Raw genomic sequence first — 20,136 nt, forward strand, 5'->3', positions numbered from 1 at the left:
AACGACTTATTAACCGTCCAATCATCGGGCGTAGTTAGTACTACTCTTAACCAATCAATGGCACGTAGGCGGGATTTTAAGCAAAGGGCCAAGGCACAGGCCGGTGTGTTGGCAGCTTTCCGGCGTAAGGCGATCGCGGTGGCTGGGAAGGGAAAGCGCTGGTTGTAGCGACGTCGTGTAAACGATAAAGCGAATGTAGCGCACTAAAGTACCGCAGAATTTGCGCCGCAGGACGACACAAGAGTGGAGAGTCGAGCTGTACGTATGTGAAATACACAGTTACTAACTCATGATTACTTGGTTTTATATGTGACAAATGTTGAATTGCATTATTGCAGTAGTCTGTTCGAGCTAATAGGGCTTGAACATGTACACTCCTAAAGGTAGAACCGAAACCGATTCCTCCAGGATTCAATGGGTCTCTTTTATATGTCCGGAGTAACATACTAACATACTTAGTAGTGTGCATAGTCAATAGGCCACGTATGGTAGCTATGGTAACTACAGTTACCATACTGTACATACTACATAGTACGGAAATGCGTGTCGAAGTAGTTATGGAATTCTTAGTAGCTAGCCATTTTAGCAGGAGTTAGATAAGCAGTACGTTTTTTTTAAACAGTAAATATAATAAAATAAATAAATAAAATTAAATCTTCTACTTGGTGTTTATGTTTTTTGGTTTACAGTCAGAATATTAAAATCCCCAGAAGCTTTGTACCGAATAATTTGATCACTAATCATCATCACTCAACCCAGAAAGATCTGATGCATAGTGTTTGTATATATCCGTTTATATACTGTATAGTATATACTTTAGATTTGCTATTGAATTCTGTGTTTTTGATAATTACTGTCTTTTCATTCAGTCTGCATTGCTAGAGACAATACTTCCAAAATGTCTCTCCTTTCTTCAAGTGCCTTTATATCTGATAGATCTGACCTGTGATCTTTGGTCTTAAGCAAATATTGAAAAGGTCTGTTGACTTTGTTGCAGCAAACATTAAAACAAAGAAAATAAATCCTTATAACCTAAGGTAGGGCAACACACAGTAGTGATTCAAATAATAAATACTTATTACTTAGGACAATTGCTCTAACAAATAATCATCCAAAATAATGAAAGAACAAAAAGATAGGTGAATATGTACATGGAGGATGTAGACAAAAGTCTAGGGAAGTGTAGGTTCGCAGTGTTTCGAGCCGCTGTTTCTGTGGGAACTTTGTGTTTCGCTAAATTACGTTCTCTCTTTTTTACAAAATTGCTGCAAATACTTCTTATATTCCCAGCTAAATAGACACATACAGGTCAGTGCAAAATATGTGCATGTGCATAACTATAGGACAAGCAATTCTATTCAGAGCACCAAGTCATAATGGCATTCTTGATTTATTTTAGAATAAATTCTAAGCTAGTGTACTTTTTTTTTTTTTGCCATTTGCAAGTCAGGAGGAAAAATTCATGATTGAAAACATCAAAATCATGCTCTGAATTAAATTATAGTTTAGTCTATCTATCTATCTATCTATCTATCTATCTATCTATCTATCTATCTATCTATCTATCTATCTATCTATCTATCTATCTAATACACACACACACACACACACACACACACATACATATTCATATACATATATACTGGTTTAACATGTATATTCACTGAGTGGTTTAAAGGAGAATAGACGCACAGCCAGCTGAGATGAGTGTTACATTAATATTCTTAAATTAATGGGAAATCTATATTTAATTTACATTCACTTTTCTAGAAACACTATTTGGGAAAGTGGCTAAATCATATGCTCTCTTGCTGCAACGAATCATTTCGGAGAGAGCATATGGATTATTTTTCTAAGTTGGTAGCTTCTGATGGGGAGAGCAGACCAGGGATACATTTTAAATGGTTAAACAGAGTTTCAAATAGAACCCCTTCAGGTTAGGAATGAAGAGTTAAGAAGCTTCACCTGTCAAAAACCTTTTAAGAAATCTTTTCCTTAAAAATGTGCCTTCTCACACTAAAACAAGTGTAGTATTAATAATAGTAGGTAGTGTAGGTAATAGCTGAGATGTTTTCTGTTATTAACCAGGTGTAACAAATCATGCAGGTTAATATAGGTCACAGTGAAGCTTTTGACATCCAGCTCAATAGAAAGGTGTGACCTTTTATCTTTTGTGCACTGTAATCTGTAAACCCGAGAGATTGTCTTATTTTAGTGGTTACAGGTGTGTCCTTCCAGCAACATATTTTAATTTGTTGAAATTTATTTTTACAGTTTTGTTTATTTTGTGTTTCAGTTTTACTACATTGTTGTTTCAGTAGTTAGTAGAACTGTAATTTGACCCAAGATCCCACATGTAAAGACACAACGTCTGAAAACAACAATTTAAACTAATCTTAAAATGTCTCATAATATAGGAGGTTTGTACGATCTGAAGTCTTGTACTACAGCACTGTTGAATGCTTGATTCTGATTGGACTTTGGATCCACTGGTCATAAGTTCATATCCCAGCCACATCAAGCTACCACTTCTGGGCCCCAGAGCATGGCTCTTAACCCTGTAGCTGCTCGGTTGTATAAATGAGATAAATGGTAGTCACTCTGCATAAGGACGTCTGCCATATGCACTAAATGTAAAATGTAAATGTAACTTTTTGGATATGTTCTATTGCATCAGGCCAAACCATTCCACATTATTTAATATTTTCCTAAACTTAGATGCAATGTTTTATCTTTTTGCCAGAGGCGAAATAGCACCCCATTTTTCAAGAGATTTCCATAAGATTTCTTTGTAAGGGTATTGTAAAAGGACATTTTTCAAACTTTATTTATTAAATTTATTTATACAGCTTTTTGAATTTAGCAAGACAGGAGTTGAAACAGCTTATATATTTTATGCCATGCTGTGACCTCTGGGTCTGTCGATCCTCAGAGGATCTGAGGCAGGTGCCTGAGGGAGTGTTCAGACACAGGTAATCCAAAACAAATTGTGCAAAGCTTCTGCCACACAGAACTGTGCGAAAAGGCCTGCCATTTGGGCAAATGGCATTCAGCAGAGCTCCTCTGTTCTTAAGCTAATCAATAATCCATGCAGGTTAAAGTTCAAAACCCAGTGTAGGGAAAATTTGCTTTAGTCATGATTGCAAGGGTCAGTTGTTGCTTATCCAATGATGACTGACAGGGAAAAGTTTAAAAGAGAGAAGGAGAAAGAGAGAAATCAGAATCAATTTGTTCCGGCAAGTGAGCAACAGCATACTGAATGGACCGAAGACAGAAAGATCAGGGAAGAGCAAGAAGAAGAAAGAAGGGTAAATAACATGGTTTCTGCATGTCTCTAGTGTCTACTGGACTCTTTTATGAAGATTTATAAGTGGTTTCACATTACAGGGTATTTACTCTTACAGCTGATTAATTTCTGTAAATAAATGGATCGCTTCTCGTTATCTTAATTCAACATTGTAAGAGGACATGAAATAGGACTTGTTTAAAATCTTGGTAGGAAAAGAAGGTTGCCATACAAATCAGACTGGCAGAGTTTTAGGCAAATGATTATGGGGCATGCAGTGAGCTCAGGATTAGTTTGTTTTGTTTTCCCTTTGTGCCAAAAGGTGGATTAACCTTCTTGGTTCTTATATGCAGGTTTTGCCTGTAACACCAGTTTTATAATGGTTGCTCAGGAACTTTTAATATTTTTAAAATAAGCCATAAATTTGAGGAGTGACTCTCAATTTCAGTAATTTGAAGTACATTGTGTATCACTGAAAAACCATGCAGGTACAAAGCCAGATAGATTACTTTTGCCTTTTGTCCCTTGTCGTGTTTTGTTCTTGGCTTTGTTGAATGAAAATCTTCACTTTCAAGTTACATAAATGTTTAAATAGAAAAAGGATGTAATTGCCCTATAATTTTTTGCCATATATCCGTGTTGCCTCCGTTACTTGATATTACTGGTTAGCTAATAAGCCTCTGAGGTATGATCGCGGTTTGGGGAATGAGAAGAGCTGAGACCCTGTAGAAAAAGTGTGCTACTACATAATGTGCCTTTGAAACGATTAAATGAGCAGATGACAAAAGCTTTTAAAGTAAAATGTTGAATGTCACTCATGCAAAGGGTTAAAGAAGACAACCATGGCTTGTTTGCATTGCTTTTACATACCATCACGTGAGCATTACCGCAATCTCCTGCATTCAAAAGTGCAATCACTGTGAGTATAGTTTTATTCATAACATGAAAAAACACTTAATGATTGGTCAGAAAGATTTTGCCATAACTCACTCACAAGGACTTCTATTTACATACTATAATAAGAAATGTATTAAGCATTATTATCATAATAACAGGAGTCACTAAAGTCATATTATTTAGCAGACAGTCATTTTTCCACCACAGGAAAGTCTTCAGGATAAAGAGATTTGTTTTTCTTATTAACACCAAGTGTGGAAAGCAAATATTAATGACAATAACTGGTATTATAATGTAACTGATCGCAGGAACACACACAGCATTGAATGTAACTATAAATGTTTAAAAAGTCTTTCATCAATTATTTGCAAACATTTGTAATAATTGCTGTGGAATAGAAGAAATGAGCTCAGTGAAAGTGCTAGTACTCTGTGTTCATCAGAAGGAGGGAAGGGTTGACATTGGGTTCATTTAATGTTCTGGGGCAAAAGTTAGCTCTTATCTAGATGGCTACTTAACTTCTAGTACACCAGCTTACACGCGTCAGAAGCCAACATGAGTCTGTACAAGTGAGAATGATCAGAATACAGCCTGTAACTGATTACTTTTAGTTCAATTGTAGGTTGAAGAGCATAGCATAGCATTAGTGATCTAACGTAACAATAATAACCACTTAATAATTTTTTGGACCTAAAATAAAGTTTTACTGCATTAACTACTGTGGAAGACCAGATTATTTTTTATTTTCTTTCTTAGGGCATTTGATTGCACAGGCAGTACTATTTACACCTAGTTAAGCATTTTATTAAACTAAAGATTTTTGGATAATCAAAATAGATTTTTATCATAAAGTCAGAAGTAAAGTGTTTTTTTTTTTTTACTCTCTCTAAATAACTACCGTAATTTCCGGACTATAAAGCGCACCCACTTGTATAAGCAGCTGATGCTCATTTCTAAGTTTCTTTGACTAACCCGTAATGCTGTTGCCAAGAAAAATAAAAAAGCACGAGTTTTGGAAACCTGTCTGTGCTTATATGAGTTCATTTGCAACTGGAGTTAGCGAGCTCTCCCTTCACCCAGACTCAACGCGTTACAACGGCTTGTATCTAAACAGTAGCCGACCAAGAAAGTCATTGTTCACTGTCTTCCTCCTTCCTTTCACAACTACTGTATATCTCTGGGGAGTTTATCTTTTGTCATAGTCGTCCGTTTAAAAATCAACACCGGTGGAAGTTTTTTCTCCCGATGCCGTGCAGCTCAGAACACAGGTGAGGTGCGTTTTTTTTGTTTTCGTTTGGAAATTTCATTGGTCTAATGTTATGGGGTTCGGTTTTTTGGCTTGAAGTTTGTGAAACCGGGAAAAACCCAGGAAAAATCCATAAATTAGCTGCTTCGTTGTTTAAGCCGCGGGGTTCAAAACGTGGGGAAAAAGTAGCAGCTTATAGTCCGAAAAATACGGTAGTTAAATATCATGTATTAGATTGTATATATGTAGATGTGTTGAGAGGTCTCATTCCTAAGCAGTTTACAATGACCAACTTTTTTCTTCCTTTAGGTTTTACAGGAATGTGTAGGACAAGCTGATGCAAATAACCACCCATAAGCAATTATAGCCCTGACATATGGGTATACAACTCTTAGCTCTGTCTCTCTTTTTCTCTCTCTCATCATGATTAATCCTCTCCTATTTTCAGGCTTTTGATTTTATTCTCTCTTCCTCTCTCCTCATTTTTCCTTTAGCTCCACCCCCTAATGACCCAATGAGCACCCGGATCTCCATCCGCTCGCTGCCCTCCTTTGCCTCCATCAGCACTGCTAGCTCTGACCCCCGCTTCCACTTTAAATGGAGGGCTATCACAGTGGTAGCAATAGTAACCTTGGGCCTCCTGCTTTATCTGCACCAAACATCAGGGGGCGCTTCAGCAGAGACGCAACTCTTTCCATCACTGCGTCGTGGTGATGGTGCACGTCGGCTGATTCGGGATACGACAACCAAAACAGATGGCCATTACAACCACACCTACCCTCTGAGCCCACCGGAGCAAACACCTAATGGTGTCCGTTACCGTATAGCCGTGATTGCTGACTTGGATACAAACTCGCGCAGCACTAAAGGCAATACCTGGTTCAGCTACATGCAACGAGGCCACCTGCTCGTGACAGACAGTGGGGAACATGTGGAGGTGGAGTGGGACCCAGAAAAAGTGGTATTGGAGAGCCATTTATCAGAAAAAGGTCGTGGGATGGAGCTTTCTGATCTGGTGGTGTTCAACGGACACCTGTACAGTGTAGACGATCGAACAGGCATAGTGTACCGCATCGAAGACAACCGGGCTGTACCCTGGGTCATCCTACCTGATGGAGATGGTAACGTTTCCAAAGGTGAGAGAAAAGTAGTAGGAATGTGAAATTCACTACTCAAATATTCCCACAATGCACACTTGTGCTGCCCGCTGTCATTTTCTACACTGAACTGTCAAGTCATACATACAGACAGACAGATACTTCAGGTACACAGCAATGACATTTAGCTGGGATGTGTAAATAAGGCTTTTGGTGGTAAAAATGTGCAGAAGCTGTTCAGCAAGTACAGTAAAAATCTTCTGCAATATATGTAGAAAAATATAAGCAAAATATGTGTATAATATATGATTTGTATATTGTATGAGCAATGGTTCCAAATGAATACACAGTGTGTATACAGATGGTATGTATACAAAGTATAAACTCGGATATGCTATAAATATACAATTATACACAGTTATATTAATACAGAGATAGTATAGAATGAATAGTGGGAAGGAGAACTGCATAATGATTACTAGCAGTAAAAATCATTAAAGAATTAACGAGACATCATAGTCCAAGTGTCGTGTTGAATTCATTATAGTAACACCAAAAATATTAAAGCAGGATATTAACAGGGAAATGATTGTCTTTTTTTTTCTTTGTATCAGAGGCAATATTTGTTTTTGTTTTTTATATATCTTTAATAGACAGACAAAGAGACAGACTTGATTGGGCACAGATTTCGCAGTGGAAGAAGCTGCAGTGAAACATGACATAAAAGATGCTTGTCTTTGTGTTAATGCTGTGAGCAGGTTTTAAAGCGGAGTGGCTAGCAGTGAAGGATGAGCACCTGCATGTGGGTGGACTGGGAAAGGAGTGGACCACCACCTTAGGAGAATTTGTAAACAATGATCCCCAGTGGGTGAAGGTCATCGGCTTCCAGGGTGACGTGCATCACGAGAACTGGGTGCCCCATTACACTTCACTGAGGACTGCGGCGGGCATCAAACCACCTGGTAAAAAAGCTCTTAAAGTGAAACACAGCAAAAAAAGAGATTTTAAATCTGTTTCAGTCAGCTGCAGTGTTGAAAGCGACTGCTTTACCATTAGTCCTTTTCACGTTCCTCTATATACAGTATAATTTATTAAGCTTCTCATCACCTGACACACTGTTTTAGATAATATCTTCAGGAAGTATAGTGAATCGCTGCAGGACAGTTCCAGAGAGTTGTAGAATCTGTCCCAAGGTGATCTGGTGGCTCTATCCAGGTGTTTGTCCATTTAATGTCACCCATCTGTACCCAGCATGATGTTTTGGGTAAAGGATTGGGTATATACATAGAAATGGTCTTGAAATTCCCAAAATGCCAATAATTAACAAAGCTTTGTTTAGAACAGCTATATAGAAAATAGTGGCTTGATCAGTGATATTCTACAAATTTGACAACATTATGAACCAGTATGGCAACATTCAGAAAGACATTTAAGACTCAGATAAAAGATGACTGACTGGTCTTTTTCCATGCCATTGTTCTCCGACCCACATACCACCATGGAATGAGATTGAGCTCATCTGAATCTGGCTGCAAGAACACAGCTGCTATTCAGACTGCACAAGATACCACATCTCTGACATTGAGCATAGAAAACTGAAATGCAGCTCTACCATGCAGATCGTTTATTATAACCTTTTTCAAAAAATCAAATGCTGAAAAGTGTATATTTGCATTTGTTGTTTTAGCAGTTGGGCCCAAAATTGCCATTTTCAAATTAAATTGTATTTCAACAGAATTTGCATTGACCCTAAATTTTATAGAAAAATTCCATAGAAGTTCTAAGTTATTAAAGAATACAGCTGCATTATAGTCCTAGTATTGAAATGACTTCTTAAATACACTATTGCTGAAAGTGCACTGCAATAAACTTATTGTTTATTAGGAATTAATCAGTAAATTAGAAGGTAGTAAAATAAAAAAAATTACAAAAATATATGAAAATACAGAATTGATCATATGATTTGACAAAGGCAGCTGTACACACACACACACACACACACACACACACACACATGCTCTTTAATCCCTTACACCAGTGGTCCCCAACCCCCGGGCGGCGGACCGGCACCGGTCAGTGGGTCAATTGGTACCAGGCCGCACAGAAAGAATACATAACTTACATTATTTCTGTTTTATTTATTATCTGATTCTGAATGATGTTTTATTTTGGAAAATTACCGGATTCTCTCTGCTACATCTGTCTATGACTCACTCTTGATGCAAGATGCTTGCCTCGTCCAAGACACTTTTCACCTCCATCTGCTACCTTCTTAAAGGGGCTGCTCCGGCCGTTAACACATAATACATTACCGCTAAATTGAAACCCACAAGACAGCAAAATTAACAAACAACAACACAGTGGATTCGCGTTTATTATTATATTTAGAAAAAAAAATAAAATTATGCCGCTTGTATCATTTTATTTTGTTGTATTTATCCGCCACACCTTAAAAGCTGGTCCGGGAAAATATTTTCCAATATTAATCCGGTTCGTGGTGCAAAAAAGGTTGGGGACATTAAGAATTTCAGTTCAGTATTAACAATGAAAATCTTTACAGAACAGCTTTTACAGAACTGGGTGTAGTTTTATATTTAGACTTATGTTACCAGAGGAGACTGTGGCAAACTCTTTTCTGATGATGTAAGGAAGAAATAATCTGCTATCATTTAAAAACGCTAACATGTTAAAGCTGCTAGTCACTTAGTACCTCTATGTACTGTGTTGGACTAAAAAATGCTGCTTTAAAATACCTTCTATTTAGGTGAGCGTGCCAAGTAAGTGATACCAAGAGTACTAACACAAAAGAAGTAGCAACAAAATCATTTAATGGAAGTTGCAAGTTTATAATAAAATAAAATAAAAAAAGCAAAAATAAAAGGTTAAGTTATTAAAATCAGCAAATCTCTTAAAATGTTTTAAGAGATTTGCTGATTTTAATAACTTGAACTTTTATTTTTGCTTTTTTTACATTATAAACTTGCAACTTCCATTAAACCATTTTGTATGTTGAGTCTGTTTTTGCCTTAATAACTGTTTCTCCAGTGTGAAGCACTTGTAAGACATCAACAACGAACTCGGTATTTATTTGCTTTATTTATTTCCTGCAGTGCAAAAAAGATTGGTCATGTTTTCAGCAAAGTGGTGCAACACACACACCACTGTATGAGAGAGTGCATGCATAAGGTTTTGGATGGAGGAACCAGTGCATATGATTCTATTCTCTACCCTGTTATATAGTTGGGAAGAAGTTGGGTTTTAATACAACACTTTGAGCTTTGTATGCACTAAACTGCATGTGAAGATGAGCTTTAACAAAAAAAACCCCCCAAAACACTAATTGAATTAATGTGGAATTTCTCAGTGAATAATTGATAGAGTAATTCCAATAAATTGTAATGTTTGTTAGTAGTAGTATTACTACTAATTACTACTATTAGTATTAGTAATACCTAGTAGTAAGCAAAACACAAAATACAAGGGTCAAAAATCCTGTCCTTGCTGTCATTCTCAGGTTATTTGATACACGAGTCAGCAGTTTGGAGCGAGCGTCGGCAGCGTTGGTTTTTCCTGCCACGCCGTGCCAGCTCTGAACGCTACGAGGAAACAGCTGACGAGCGCCGAGCCACCAACCTTCTCCTGACCTGCACAGCCGATTTCAGCCACATTTCAATGTCCCGGGTCGGGCGGCTGCACCCCACACACGGCTTCTCAGCCTTCCGATTCGTTCCCAACACCCATGACCAAATAATCCTGGCACTGAAGTCAGAGGAGGACGCAGGCAAAATCGCCACCTACATCACAGCCTTCAGGCTGGACGGACGAATTTTATTGCCCGAGACAAAGATCGGAGACGTGAAATACGAAGGGCTGGAGTTCATCTAGTCTAGTAAAATATCGTGGCTATATCACATGGGAGTCACTGGGTATCTGAGTGTGTATATGTGCATAAGCGTGCATCAGTGCACTGCCATAGAGGTCATAAACAGATCAGTTTCTTTTTATGATATTTTTGTATGCAGTCATGAACACATGCAGTGTACAGTATCATGTTCCCATGGAGACTCAGCAGTGGAGGCACCTGATACCTGTGTTGTCATGGCGTGAGAGATCAATGACGTCAAACGAAACAAGCAAGCTACATTGAAAGCTTGCACATGGAGGGCTCTGATGCTTGCTGTCAAGATCTTTACTCAGCATCTCTGTGAAAAACAGTGCTGCTAAAGACTCAGGGTTTTTATTTTTAGCTAAAAAGCACAACACGGACTTTAACCAAAACTGAATGACACAAAAGTCAAATGTGGCTTTTTCTTGTTGAAGGCTGAAGGTGCAAATGAATTATGTCTTTATTTATAACAGACAGTTTAATAGACCATGTAGCTATATGTTAAATTAGTCTAAAGTCATCCAAAACATATTTTCAAGCCCAGGGTTGTGATGGTTTACAAAAAAGAAAAAACCAGGATTGTAGTGGTTTTACAAAAACTACCAACAGACAAAATGTAGACCTTTATTGCATATTACTGTGCATATACAGTACCTCTTGATATACAAATTTAAATGTCCCCTTCATCTATTAGTAGAGGTAATATCAATATACAGTAATTACCATGCGCAATTTTAATAATATATAATAATCTGCCAGTTAACACACTCCAGAAAGAGTTAATTAAAATAAAAACCAGTATGTTAGAAGAATTAGGGTCACTTGAACAACGTAGCTGAATGAGTGTTTTATTCTCATGAAATCCTGCTGAAATGCATATATGCTCACTGAATGTTGCTCTTTTGGGTTGTGGCTGTGAACATTAATATTTAACAGCCTTCATCTGGGACATGAAATTAAAATTAATATGTCTATACATCTGAGGTCAAGAATATTATTCCCCCCCCCCTGCCTAATTTTTCCCTGACCAACTACTGCTCATTTCCCAATGCATCGCTACCCATCATGTTCTCCTCAGGTTCCCTGAACACCAAAAAATAAACCTACTGCATGCTGCTATCTGGATTTGTTTTGAGAATTTAACTTCTCAATACCCATTTACTGATTGGTGTTTTATAGTAGGTGGTCCTCCATTTTTCTACACTGTACATTATTTGTTCAACATCATTTTATCTGATCATCGTTTAAATCTTATTTTAGAAAAATCTGTTTTTAGTTTAGTAAATATGGGACTTTATAATAAAGGATCCACATTACCAATAGCAAGTTACGGGCAAAGAAAAATGAGTGTTTGCAAAGCAAGAAGATTAGACAGCTTTTTTAATAACAGTTTGCATGTCTTGTATTCAGAACAGGTAAATGTTCTATGGTCAGGCTGTGAAGACGTTGATACTGACTATTCCTCTAGAACACTGAGAGGACGAGGTAGACCATAATGCAGACAGTGAGGGCGTATCAGCAAAGGAGACGGGTGTGTGCTTGAAGGAGTAGTCGCATGATGTGTAAGTTATTAACACTAATTAAAATATAGCTTGTATTTCACTGAGAAAGAGGGACTTTATACTAAAAGAAAGTAAACAAACTAGTTTGATTTCTAGTAAAAGATTTCTGCTCTGAGAAAAACCTTGGAATGTAATCCTCCAAACATAATACCAATAGCTCCGCTTTAGCCATGACAAATTATTAAATGTTTATTTGGCATATTTCTATAGTTGTATGCTGGTGAAATAATCTACAATACCACTCAGAAATCTGAATAAACAAATGTGTAAAATGTCATTTGAAGTGATAACTGCACAAAAGGGATTATAGTGTGTGCTGTAGAAGTTTTAAAAATGACCCATTTGCGCCCAAAAGGCAATTAATCACATTTAATAAACATATTTGCAATAATTTTTTCCAGTTAAAACTTTTTTTTTGTCATTTCTTATTGTTTAACAATAATGGCACGGTTTGGGTATAAATCAACATCCTTAATAGGTGTAGATCACACATACAATACAAATACTATTACTGTAGATACAGATCATTATTCAAAGTTTTGTTCCCATGATTACCAGGCCTGTTTGTAGTCCTTCCACAGTTAGCACATGGAGCAGGCCGAGAGTCCTGAGGAAGTCAGGCATTCTTCTGTCATTAGATCTGAACTCGCAAAAAACACCAGTGGAGCCTGAAGAAGAAATGCAGAACACATCGATGTTAAAATAAAGGCAGAGGCTATTTATAAACAGAACAGAGGATAAAGGCAGACAGTGATTAAATGCATATATCATGATGGAGAATTTTCCTGGTAAATTCTGACTAATTAAAACACACATGATTCACTGAAGGTAGAATGTGAACCAATGCAGATTCTGATACAGTATTTTTCACTGCTGTGCTGTAGTGTCTTGCTAACATACCAGCTTCTTGTAATAATGAGAGCATGTTGCCAATCAGGCGTTTTGCAGTGTTGGGATCTGGTACTCTTGGGTGGATCTGAAGAACCATGAGAGAGGGGAAATCTCTCAGCATTGTTTCTGGATACTGCAGGAACACAGGTATTTAAAAAAAAAAAAAAAAAAAAAAAAAAAAAAAGGCAGTATAAGTCACACATGATTAAAGCCATATCAGTTTAAAATCTCTGAAATCAACAGATTTTCTGCACTTGCACGTAAATGCCTAAAACGATTGCTATTTGGCTCACCCAATGTTTTAAACTTGATGAATGATCAACAGTTTTATATAAAGTGCCTATTTCTTATTCACTCAATGTATTGACAACTAAAACAATTATGAAATGGAACGAACAAGTGTCAGTGAACCCTGATATCTACAACTTTAAAAGGCAGAAATCACAACCGAAAATAAAATATGATTAATTGTTAACTGTACACTTATGTATTTCAGAGCTAGTAGTAAAGGTAAAGAGGTAGTGCTGTCCGCTGTGTGTCTCACCTGGGACATCGTCAAGGCCGTCTTTGCGTCAGTGAGGGCTAAAGCGAAACCACAGATCCCGACCTCATCCTCCAGCACCAGGTCGCAGTGTTTAGATGGAGTAATCTGTCCGTCCACCAACCTGAGAGGTAGCGCACAGGGAATAATGTAACGGTGTCGTGTATAGCAGCTAGCCTAATGTTAGTAGCTAAAAATGGCCACACTAACACCAACTGCTAATGCAGATGCTGGTCTATTTTTTCCACAATATTTTTAGAGGGTTTGGCAGCAAAAAAATATTCAAAGTGACTACATTATTACCCGTCACCAATTAAAGGGGCTTGCTGTAGTGTAGCGTCGCTCTGCATTTCCTTGGATAATTTCAAAACCTCAGACTGCAAAATAGACAGACACATGATTAATACTCGTTCATAATGGGCAAAATCTCTACAGAATTATTAGGTAGCATAAAGCATTTGAGTTCAGCTGTTAGAGCAGACTATAAGAGCCTCGTCTTTCTAAATCATTGAGTCAGTCACCTTATCTTTTGGGGTGCATGGTCGAATAGTGTACACTCTAGTGGCAGGAGGGTTCCGAAAGAGATCTCGGTTGCCGTGGCACGGAAGCATCCTCTAGATAAAAAAGTAATTAGTAACTAAAATCTTTTATTACTTATACTTAAGGCATTATTTTGCCTTGTTTGCAATCATTTAAGACACGATAAAATATTAAAGACTAACAAATTGTACCTGGAACTCTCCAGAAAGTCCACCTCTGAATCCCCATGGTTCCGGGTCATCGTTTATTACTTGAGAGGGAGAAGGATTACGGCCACCTTTTTTCCAAAAAACCCCCAAAAAAACCCCAATCAATATAAATGATCTGTCTGGTCAAGGAGATTCCACTAGAGTAGAAATGCTTAATATTAACATCTCATCATATGAGATAGAGTTGTTACAGCTAGGCAGACATGTAACAGAATAGAAAGGAAAAAAAAAAAACAATAAATGGGATTTTTATCAATGTTTTATTTTTGGGGGATCAACAGACATTTCTCAAGTTATTTCATTATAACATACTAGTTTCCTGATTGCTCATTATGTCAGCAAACTTAATCAGTGCTCTATTATTTGTTGTATTCAGCTCAGTGATTTATTTGTGATCTTTTCTAATACTAACTACAGGAGCTTTTTTTCTAACAGTAGATTGCAGTAGCAAAATCATTTCCCACTTGGCTGGGACAGAATGTCTGAAGAAAACCTGTGTATAGTTCCGATATAACGTAATGAGGTCTTACCCAAACTGTTGACGAATGCTCTGGCTAAGGACACACCACTCTTTATGTCACAGATGTAGTTGTACAGGTCATACAGAATCGTTCTGTTGGGTGCGTTCGACAGCCTGTTGAACATACGGACAACCGCGGCACACAAATCTTCAAAGTGCTCCGCTCTCTCACGCCATTCTTTGGCCTGTCAGACGATTGAAACGAAATATTAAATCAGAATATAATCAATACAATTTTTCATAGAACCTGTTATATTATGTAAAACACTGTGCAATATTGGGCTAAACAAATGCTTTCGTCAGGAAATCGAATTTTGACAAATCAAAGAGAAAACCAAGAGAGCAAAAGCTGTTTTTGCACTTAAAGCCAATTACAGGGGGAAGGGGACAGATAGCTCATTTCACCGACAGGTAAACCTCTCATTCACCTTGTTGTTCTCGGCTACCACAAGGCCAAATGTAGCAGCGTCACTGTTGCCTCTTAGCCACTGTAGCTCTTGCAGCATTGTGAGGGCGGTGGGACCGTATTCATAGGGCAGGTAGAAGAGGTCAGCAAGCAAATTTAGATCCTCCAGGGTGAGTGGCTCAGCAGTGTACAGCGGGTTCTCTCTAGGCCCTGGCACATACTCATCTGTCTGCATGGGCTCTTCATCAGAGGACTCTTTCTTTGCACGACCGCTGCCCGCACGGGACACTGGACAAATACACACACAAATAAACAGAAAGGCCTCGAAATAAGCACAGATGGAATTTTAAGCACAGGCTTGACTAATAAATAATATTAACACATAAAATCCTGTTTAAGAAGATGTTTCCTTATAGTAATTAGGAAAATTGTAATGCACAAATACCTAAATATTTATTTTATTCAAGGTATAACAACAGGATGTGCTGTTAATTAATCGAGAGTGCGATTACATATAATATCAGCACTGCAAGCCTTTTGCTAAGGAAAAGTTGCCTGTAAATAGATGCTACCACAGTTTAATGTTCAACCGTCAGAAATTGGACATAGACATTTTACCATCAGGTTGATTAGCCACACCAAACTCAACTAGCCAATCAGAGAGGGCAAGCCGCAAAGCCTCCTTGGGATTGTAGTCAGAGCCCTGATCCTCGCCGTCTGTATATGATGGACAGAAATGTATAAAAGGTAAATCAGAACTATTTCAAATGACATTTATGCCATGATATGTAGATCAAACCTATGTTACATCAAACATCTAAAACATGCAAGAGTTGCTACAAAGTCCAGCTTACCCATAGCAACATCTTTCTGTCCTGTGTTAGATTTGCACCAAGTGCCTAGAGTATGAATAGCCACAAAGTTTGGCTCGAATTCACAGTTAGGGTTGGTAAGTACTCCTCTAAGTTTTGAAATGAGTTCTGTGGGACGGTTTTTGAAGGGTCCCATGAACAGCCGCTGGGGGTCGTAGTCATTTGCATGGATGTTGTCCCAAATCACTGGTGGCCTTCTTAGAACACTGGACACTTCCTCGATAGACTCTACAGAAATGTCCTTGGACACCACTTTGGGCCCTGAAATTGATGAACAGCAAACACTGAAAGAGTAGACTTGAAGTACATTGAGAAAAAAGTCACACAGTTTTATGTCACATAAATTACTACATTTTCTTATCCTAAATTGATTTAGGAAGCTGCTGGAACCTGCTACTTTAGTTTAAAACAAGACTATTAAGGTCTATAGTTTACGTTTTCCAATGGACTGTTTAGTAAATTTGGTTGGAGGAAAAAAGTAAAACAGGAAAATGGATTTAATGTCTTTATTTTGATAGTAAAACATACATTTGACATCTAAATGTACTTTTTTACCAAATAGAGTTTCAGGCTCATAAGTGCGCTACTGGATATTTAAAAAAAAATGGAGATAAATGGAAAAAGCTGATGTCTGATCTTACCAGTCCAGAGAATATCAATCCCAGGGAGAAGTTTTTCTCCAACAGTGTGTAAATATGAAGACTGGCTCACATTAGGGGTACAAAAAGCAGCACAGTAATCTACAAGAAAAAAAACAGTGTTTAGGAAGCTCCATTAAAATTCCATTTAAAATCCATTACTTATAGTATTGGTAATGATGTTATAATAAAAAAGAAAATCATTCTAGAATTTTCTTTCTCCAGAAAATAGTATTAATGCTTAAGTGAAAAAACTGCTAGTGCAAGCATTATATGCACTAATGTATTATTATCAGTAATACAGTAATGAAACTGGTTGGAGCTTGTTTGCCTTCTGTGTGTCTTCTGAGGTAAAATAAATACTAGATGTTTGCTTATAGGTCCTTTCAAATTATTCCGAAAAACAGTTGTATAGTCACACACTTATTACAAGTAGATCGTTGTTACCTGTTGGGCAGAAAAGAAAGTTCTGAGACTCTTGCAGATGCTGATACACCTGATTAGTGACGGACACTTGTGCATGAGCAAAGGAGCTGAAGGCCTCTTTATCAGCAGCACACATTTCTGGCTCAATGTCGTCAAAAAGCAGGGCAAATGATCTGCAGCCAAATTCACACACCTGTTATTCAAGAAAAAACACACACGTAACAGATTTGGCTCAGAGATAAATATGTAGTTCATTAAGCACTAAACTACTCATCTGTTCATGTAATGTAGTTTCTTATCAGTCACAAATGTATCTGTGATCAGACTGATTAAATTATCACCTAATGGCTGAGCATCTCTGAAATCATGTCATATTACCTGACTTAGCTTCCTCTTTAGAGCAGCAACCTCTTTGGGGTTTGAGAATGTAATATCCAGTCCGGGTGAGATGGCATAGATGAACTGAATGTCATGTTCTTTCGCGGCAGAAATGAGTGTGATCAGTTGCTCTTCAAACACACAAAAGACAAAGATTTACTTTGCTAAATCCGATCATGCTTTAAAAATCCGACCTGTGTATTGATATTAAAATTATTTTACGTTTTCACTCCTATTTTGGTTACTCCAATTTCCACTCACTGGTGAGAGTGAAAGCTAGTACATACACTATATATGGACAAAAAGTGTGGACACTTGGCCAATTTGTCTGTGATTTCCCCCATTTGCAGCTATAACAACCCCCACTCTTCTGGGAAGATGTTCCAAAATTTTTTGGGGTGAGCTTGTGGAGATCTGTGTTCAATCAGCCACAAAGGTATTCGTAAAGTCAGATACTGATGTAGGGGTGAGAAGGCCTGGGGTGCAATCAGCATTCCGGTTCATCCCAAAGGTGTTCAATAGGGTTGAGGTCAGATCTCTATAACAGACCACTCAGGATTTTCCACTCCAAACCCATGTACACCATATCTTCATGGAGCTCGGTTTGTGCACAGAGGCAATATCAGGTTTGGGTCTCTGTTCTTATACATTTTGATCTTTTACAAATGTGTCTCCAACTTTATGATTACAGTTTGAGGATGAACCACATATGGCTGGAAAAGACTGGTGTCCCAAATCATTTGTCCTTATAGTGTATTTCACCTTTTTGAACAGCTGAGGTTAGATATAATCACTACCCTTCTTTTGCATGCATGACCTCACAGATTCCCACAATTGGCCAGTTTTGCTGTGATTAACAACAGAGAGAGTATTCCATCCCTTCTGCTCAGAGAGCACAGACAGGTTCTCGCAGGTTCAGGTGGTTGTAGCCTAATCTAGATTTAACCAATAATCTCTTCGATAAAGTGAATGCTTTTAAAACCATCATTAATCTCACAAAAAAATAAATTTCTAATTATTGATATATAACAGTAGGCAACATCTATTTCAAATCTAATAAAAATTATTTATAATCATCATCATCTTACCTGCCTCCTCTGAGGTGTACAGCTCTCTCCAGTACATCCTGTGTTTGTAGTCATCTTTTGGGGCATAAAGGTATGTGTTCAATCCCCATTTCTGCTCCCTGGGTTATAATAACACACATACTGACCATGAGACAAAACACAGTTTCATCAACCTTTGTAGCAACAATTGGTTCCTTTATCAGTTAAATATACAATTTAGTACACTGTGTAGATTGTGTTTTGCATATGTATTTGCCCCTTGACCTTTTTTGCATCATTATTAAAAATTCCTTATTAAAACAGAAAAAACTGCAAATCTGCCTTTTGGAGGCAAACCACCAAAAAGTCAGTGACTAAATAAGTAGAACAGAAGGAACAACCACAAGTCAACAGGAAAGGGTTAACATGTCGCTACCACTACCATGATTCACTGTAGGAAAATTGTTCTCAGGCTGATGAACAGGCTGATGATTACATTTTTTCCATGTAACCCCCCCCCTATGCAGTCACTGCTGTGCAGGATTCTTTCTGTGTTTTTAAATAATTGATTTTACTGAAGTTCAGGGTTTTTTTTTTTAATAACCAAAACTCGAATGAAACATTACAAAACCTCCTTCTTGACCAGTTCATTTGTTTTTTATGTATGCTGTCTAAAGATCTTTAGGGACAGGTATAGTATTTATATTAAGATCATAGAACACTTATTAATGAATACATATTTGCAAACATAAGTTTGTTATTTTTTATGATCCTATTTAAGTCAATTTCAGTTCCAGGCTGTAACCTTGGTGAACTTCAAGGAGGGGACCAGCTATGTTTATGCTGAGCCACAGACAGATAATATGAGCAACATTATCAAGGTGGATAAACATTTATTATTACCTTCTGAACAGCTCCTTCCTTTGCTCCATAGTCCATGGGCGCCCATAAAAACCTAAAAATCAAAGGTCAGCGAAGAAGCAGCTATTAATGATCCATTTCCCACCAGTCTGACTTGTTTCTACTAAACCAGTATGTATTATCAGCCCCAGTACAATACAGTTCAGCATTTTCTGCAGATGTAACTCACCTTCCACAACCCCACTGAGGAACATCCTTTGGCTGGTGCTCATCTTTGACATCGTTGCTAACTCGGTGTCTTTAACGTTGACAGCAGAATAATAAAACAAGCGCGTGCCACACAATGCTGACGCAGCTAAACACTTCAAAGGAATGGCATTAGGAAATATTGCACTTCTGGCTGCAAAGCTCACTTTCTATTTAATGCGCAAGAAATCAACACTTGCCGAGCTCATCCCATCTGCTCCTACACTCTGCTGCCTTTATAATCAGCCCAGTTCCTCGTTGCACTTTGTATTTACACCTACCGCGCATGCGCTAAACCTGTCACGCAGCGGACCTGGGAAGTGGCGATCTCCGCCCAGCTAAAACGGTCCGCGCTGTGTGCGCATGCGCCAAATATGATCACACGTACTACTTATTTCCAATATCCCGCCTCATGTGCAATGATAAATAGTACAGTCATTCACAAAACCATGGTAAATATACCACAATTAACAGGTGTAATAAGTATTATTTATAGGAACGTATGTTATCCCACTTATTATTATTAAATATTTAAATTATACTAGCCAGAAAATATTGAGCCCAAAAAGATAATGATCATGAAAAAAT

At 37.7% G+C, this 20,136-nt stretch overlaps 2 protein-coding genes across 8 annotated transcripts; one reads left to right on the plus strand and one right to left on the minus strand.

Annotated features, from left to right (window-relative positions):
• The first annotated feature begins 67 nt into the window (after window positions 1-67).
• Window positions 68-12,251, plus strand: cant1b (calcium activated nucleotidase 1b). Of its 7 annotated transcripts, none has more exons than XM_083559304.1 (5): window positions 68-262; window positions 5,739-5,809; window positions 5,924-6,565; window positions 7,285-7,488; window positions 10,041-12,251. In XM_083559304.1, exons 2-5 carry the CDS (start codon window positions 5,806-5,808, stop codon window positions 10,409-10,411), a joined length of 1,221 nt encoding a protein of 406 aa, XP_083415430.1. In that variant the 5' UTR covers window positions 68-262; window positions 5,739-5,805; the 3' UTR covers window positions 10,412-12,251. The 7 variants fall into 7 exon arrangements, with proteins under 7 accessions (XP_083415430.1, XP_083415428.1, XP_083415433.1 ...); XM_083559302.1 differs by having other exon boundaries at window positions 68-258; XM_083559305.1 differs by lacking the exon at window positions 68-262 and adding an exon at window positions 1,897-5,082 and having other exon boundaries at window positions 5,646-5,809.
• Window positions 10,832-19,847, minus strand: ogal (O-GlcNAcase like). The gene is made up of 16 exons (XM_083559182.1): window positions 19,532-19,847; window positions 19,345-19,396; window positions 18,484-18,581; window positions 17,396-17,526; window positions 17,039-17,210; window positions 16,595-16,693; window positions 15,936-16,214; window positions 15,700-15,798; window positions 15,104-15,369; window positions 14,686-14,860; window positions 14,138-14,223; window positions 13,928-14,020; window positions 13,710-13,783; window positions 13,410-13,530; window positions 12,875-12,998; window positions 10,832-12,642 (listed from the first exon to the last, which is right to left on the minus strand). The coding sequence occupies exons 1-16, from the start codon at window positions 19,581-19,583 to the stop codon at window positions 12,506-12,508; spliced, it is 2,058 nt and encodes a 685-aa protein (XP_083415308.1). The 5' UTR covers window positions 19,584-19,847; the 3' UTR covers window positions 10,832-12,505.
• Between the last annotated feature and the right edge of the window lie 289 nt (window positions 19,848-20,136).

The sequence above is a fragment of the Silurus aristotelis genome (genome assembly GCF_946808225.1).
Source record: "Silurus aristotelis genome assembly, chromosome: 13".
NCBI classification, from domain to species: domain Eukaryota; kingdom Metazoa; phylum Chordata; class Actinopteri; order Siluriformes; family Siluridae; genus Silurus; species Silurus aristotelis.

Excerpts from the sequence above, each read along its gene's own strand:
- cant1b (XM_083559301.1), top strand. The coding sequence starts at position 3,260 with ATGGACCGAAGACAGAAAGATCAGGGAAGAGCAAGAAGAAGAAAGAAG. Across the intron at positions 3,309-5,923 it reads AGCAAGAAGAAGAAAGAAGG|CTCCACCCCCTAATGACCCA; the intron begins GTAAATAACATG and ends TTTTTCCTTTAG. Across the intron at positions 7,489-10,040 it reads GGCGGGCATCAAACCACCTG|GTTATTTGATACACGAGTCA; the intron begins GTAAAAAAGCTC and ends TGTCATTCTCAG.
- ogal (XM_083559182.1), bottom strand. The coding sequence starts at position 19,583 with ATGTCAAAGATGAGCACCAGCCAAAGGATGTTCCTCAGTGGGGTTGTG. Across the intron at positions 19,397-19,531 it reads CCTCAGTGGGGTTGTGGAAG|GTTTTTATGGGCGCCCATGG; the intron begins GTGAGTTACATC and ends TTTGATTTTTAG. Across the intron at positions 18,582-19,344 it reads AGGAAGGAGCTGTTCAGAAG|GGAGCAGAAATGGGGATTGA; the intron begins GTAATAATAAAT and ends ATTATAACCCAG.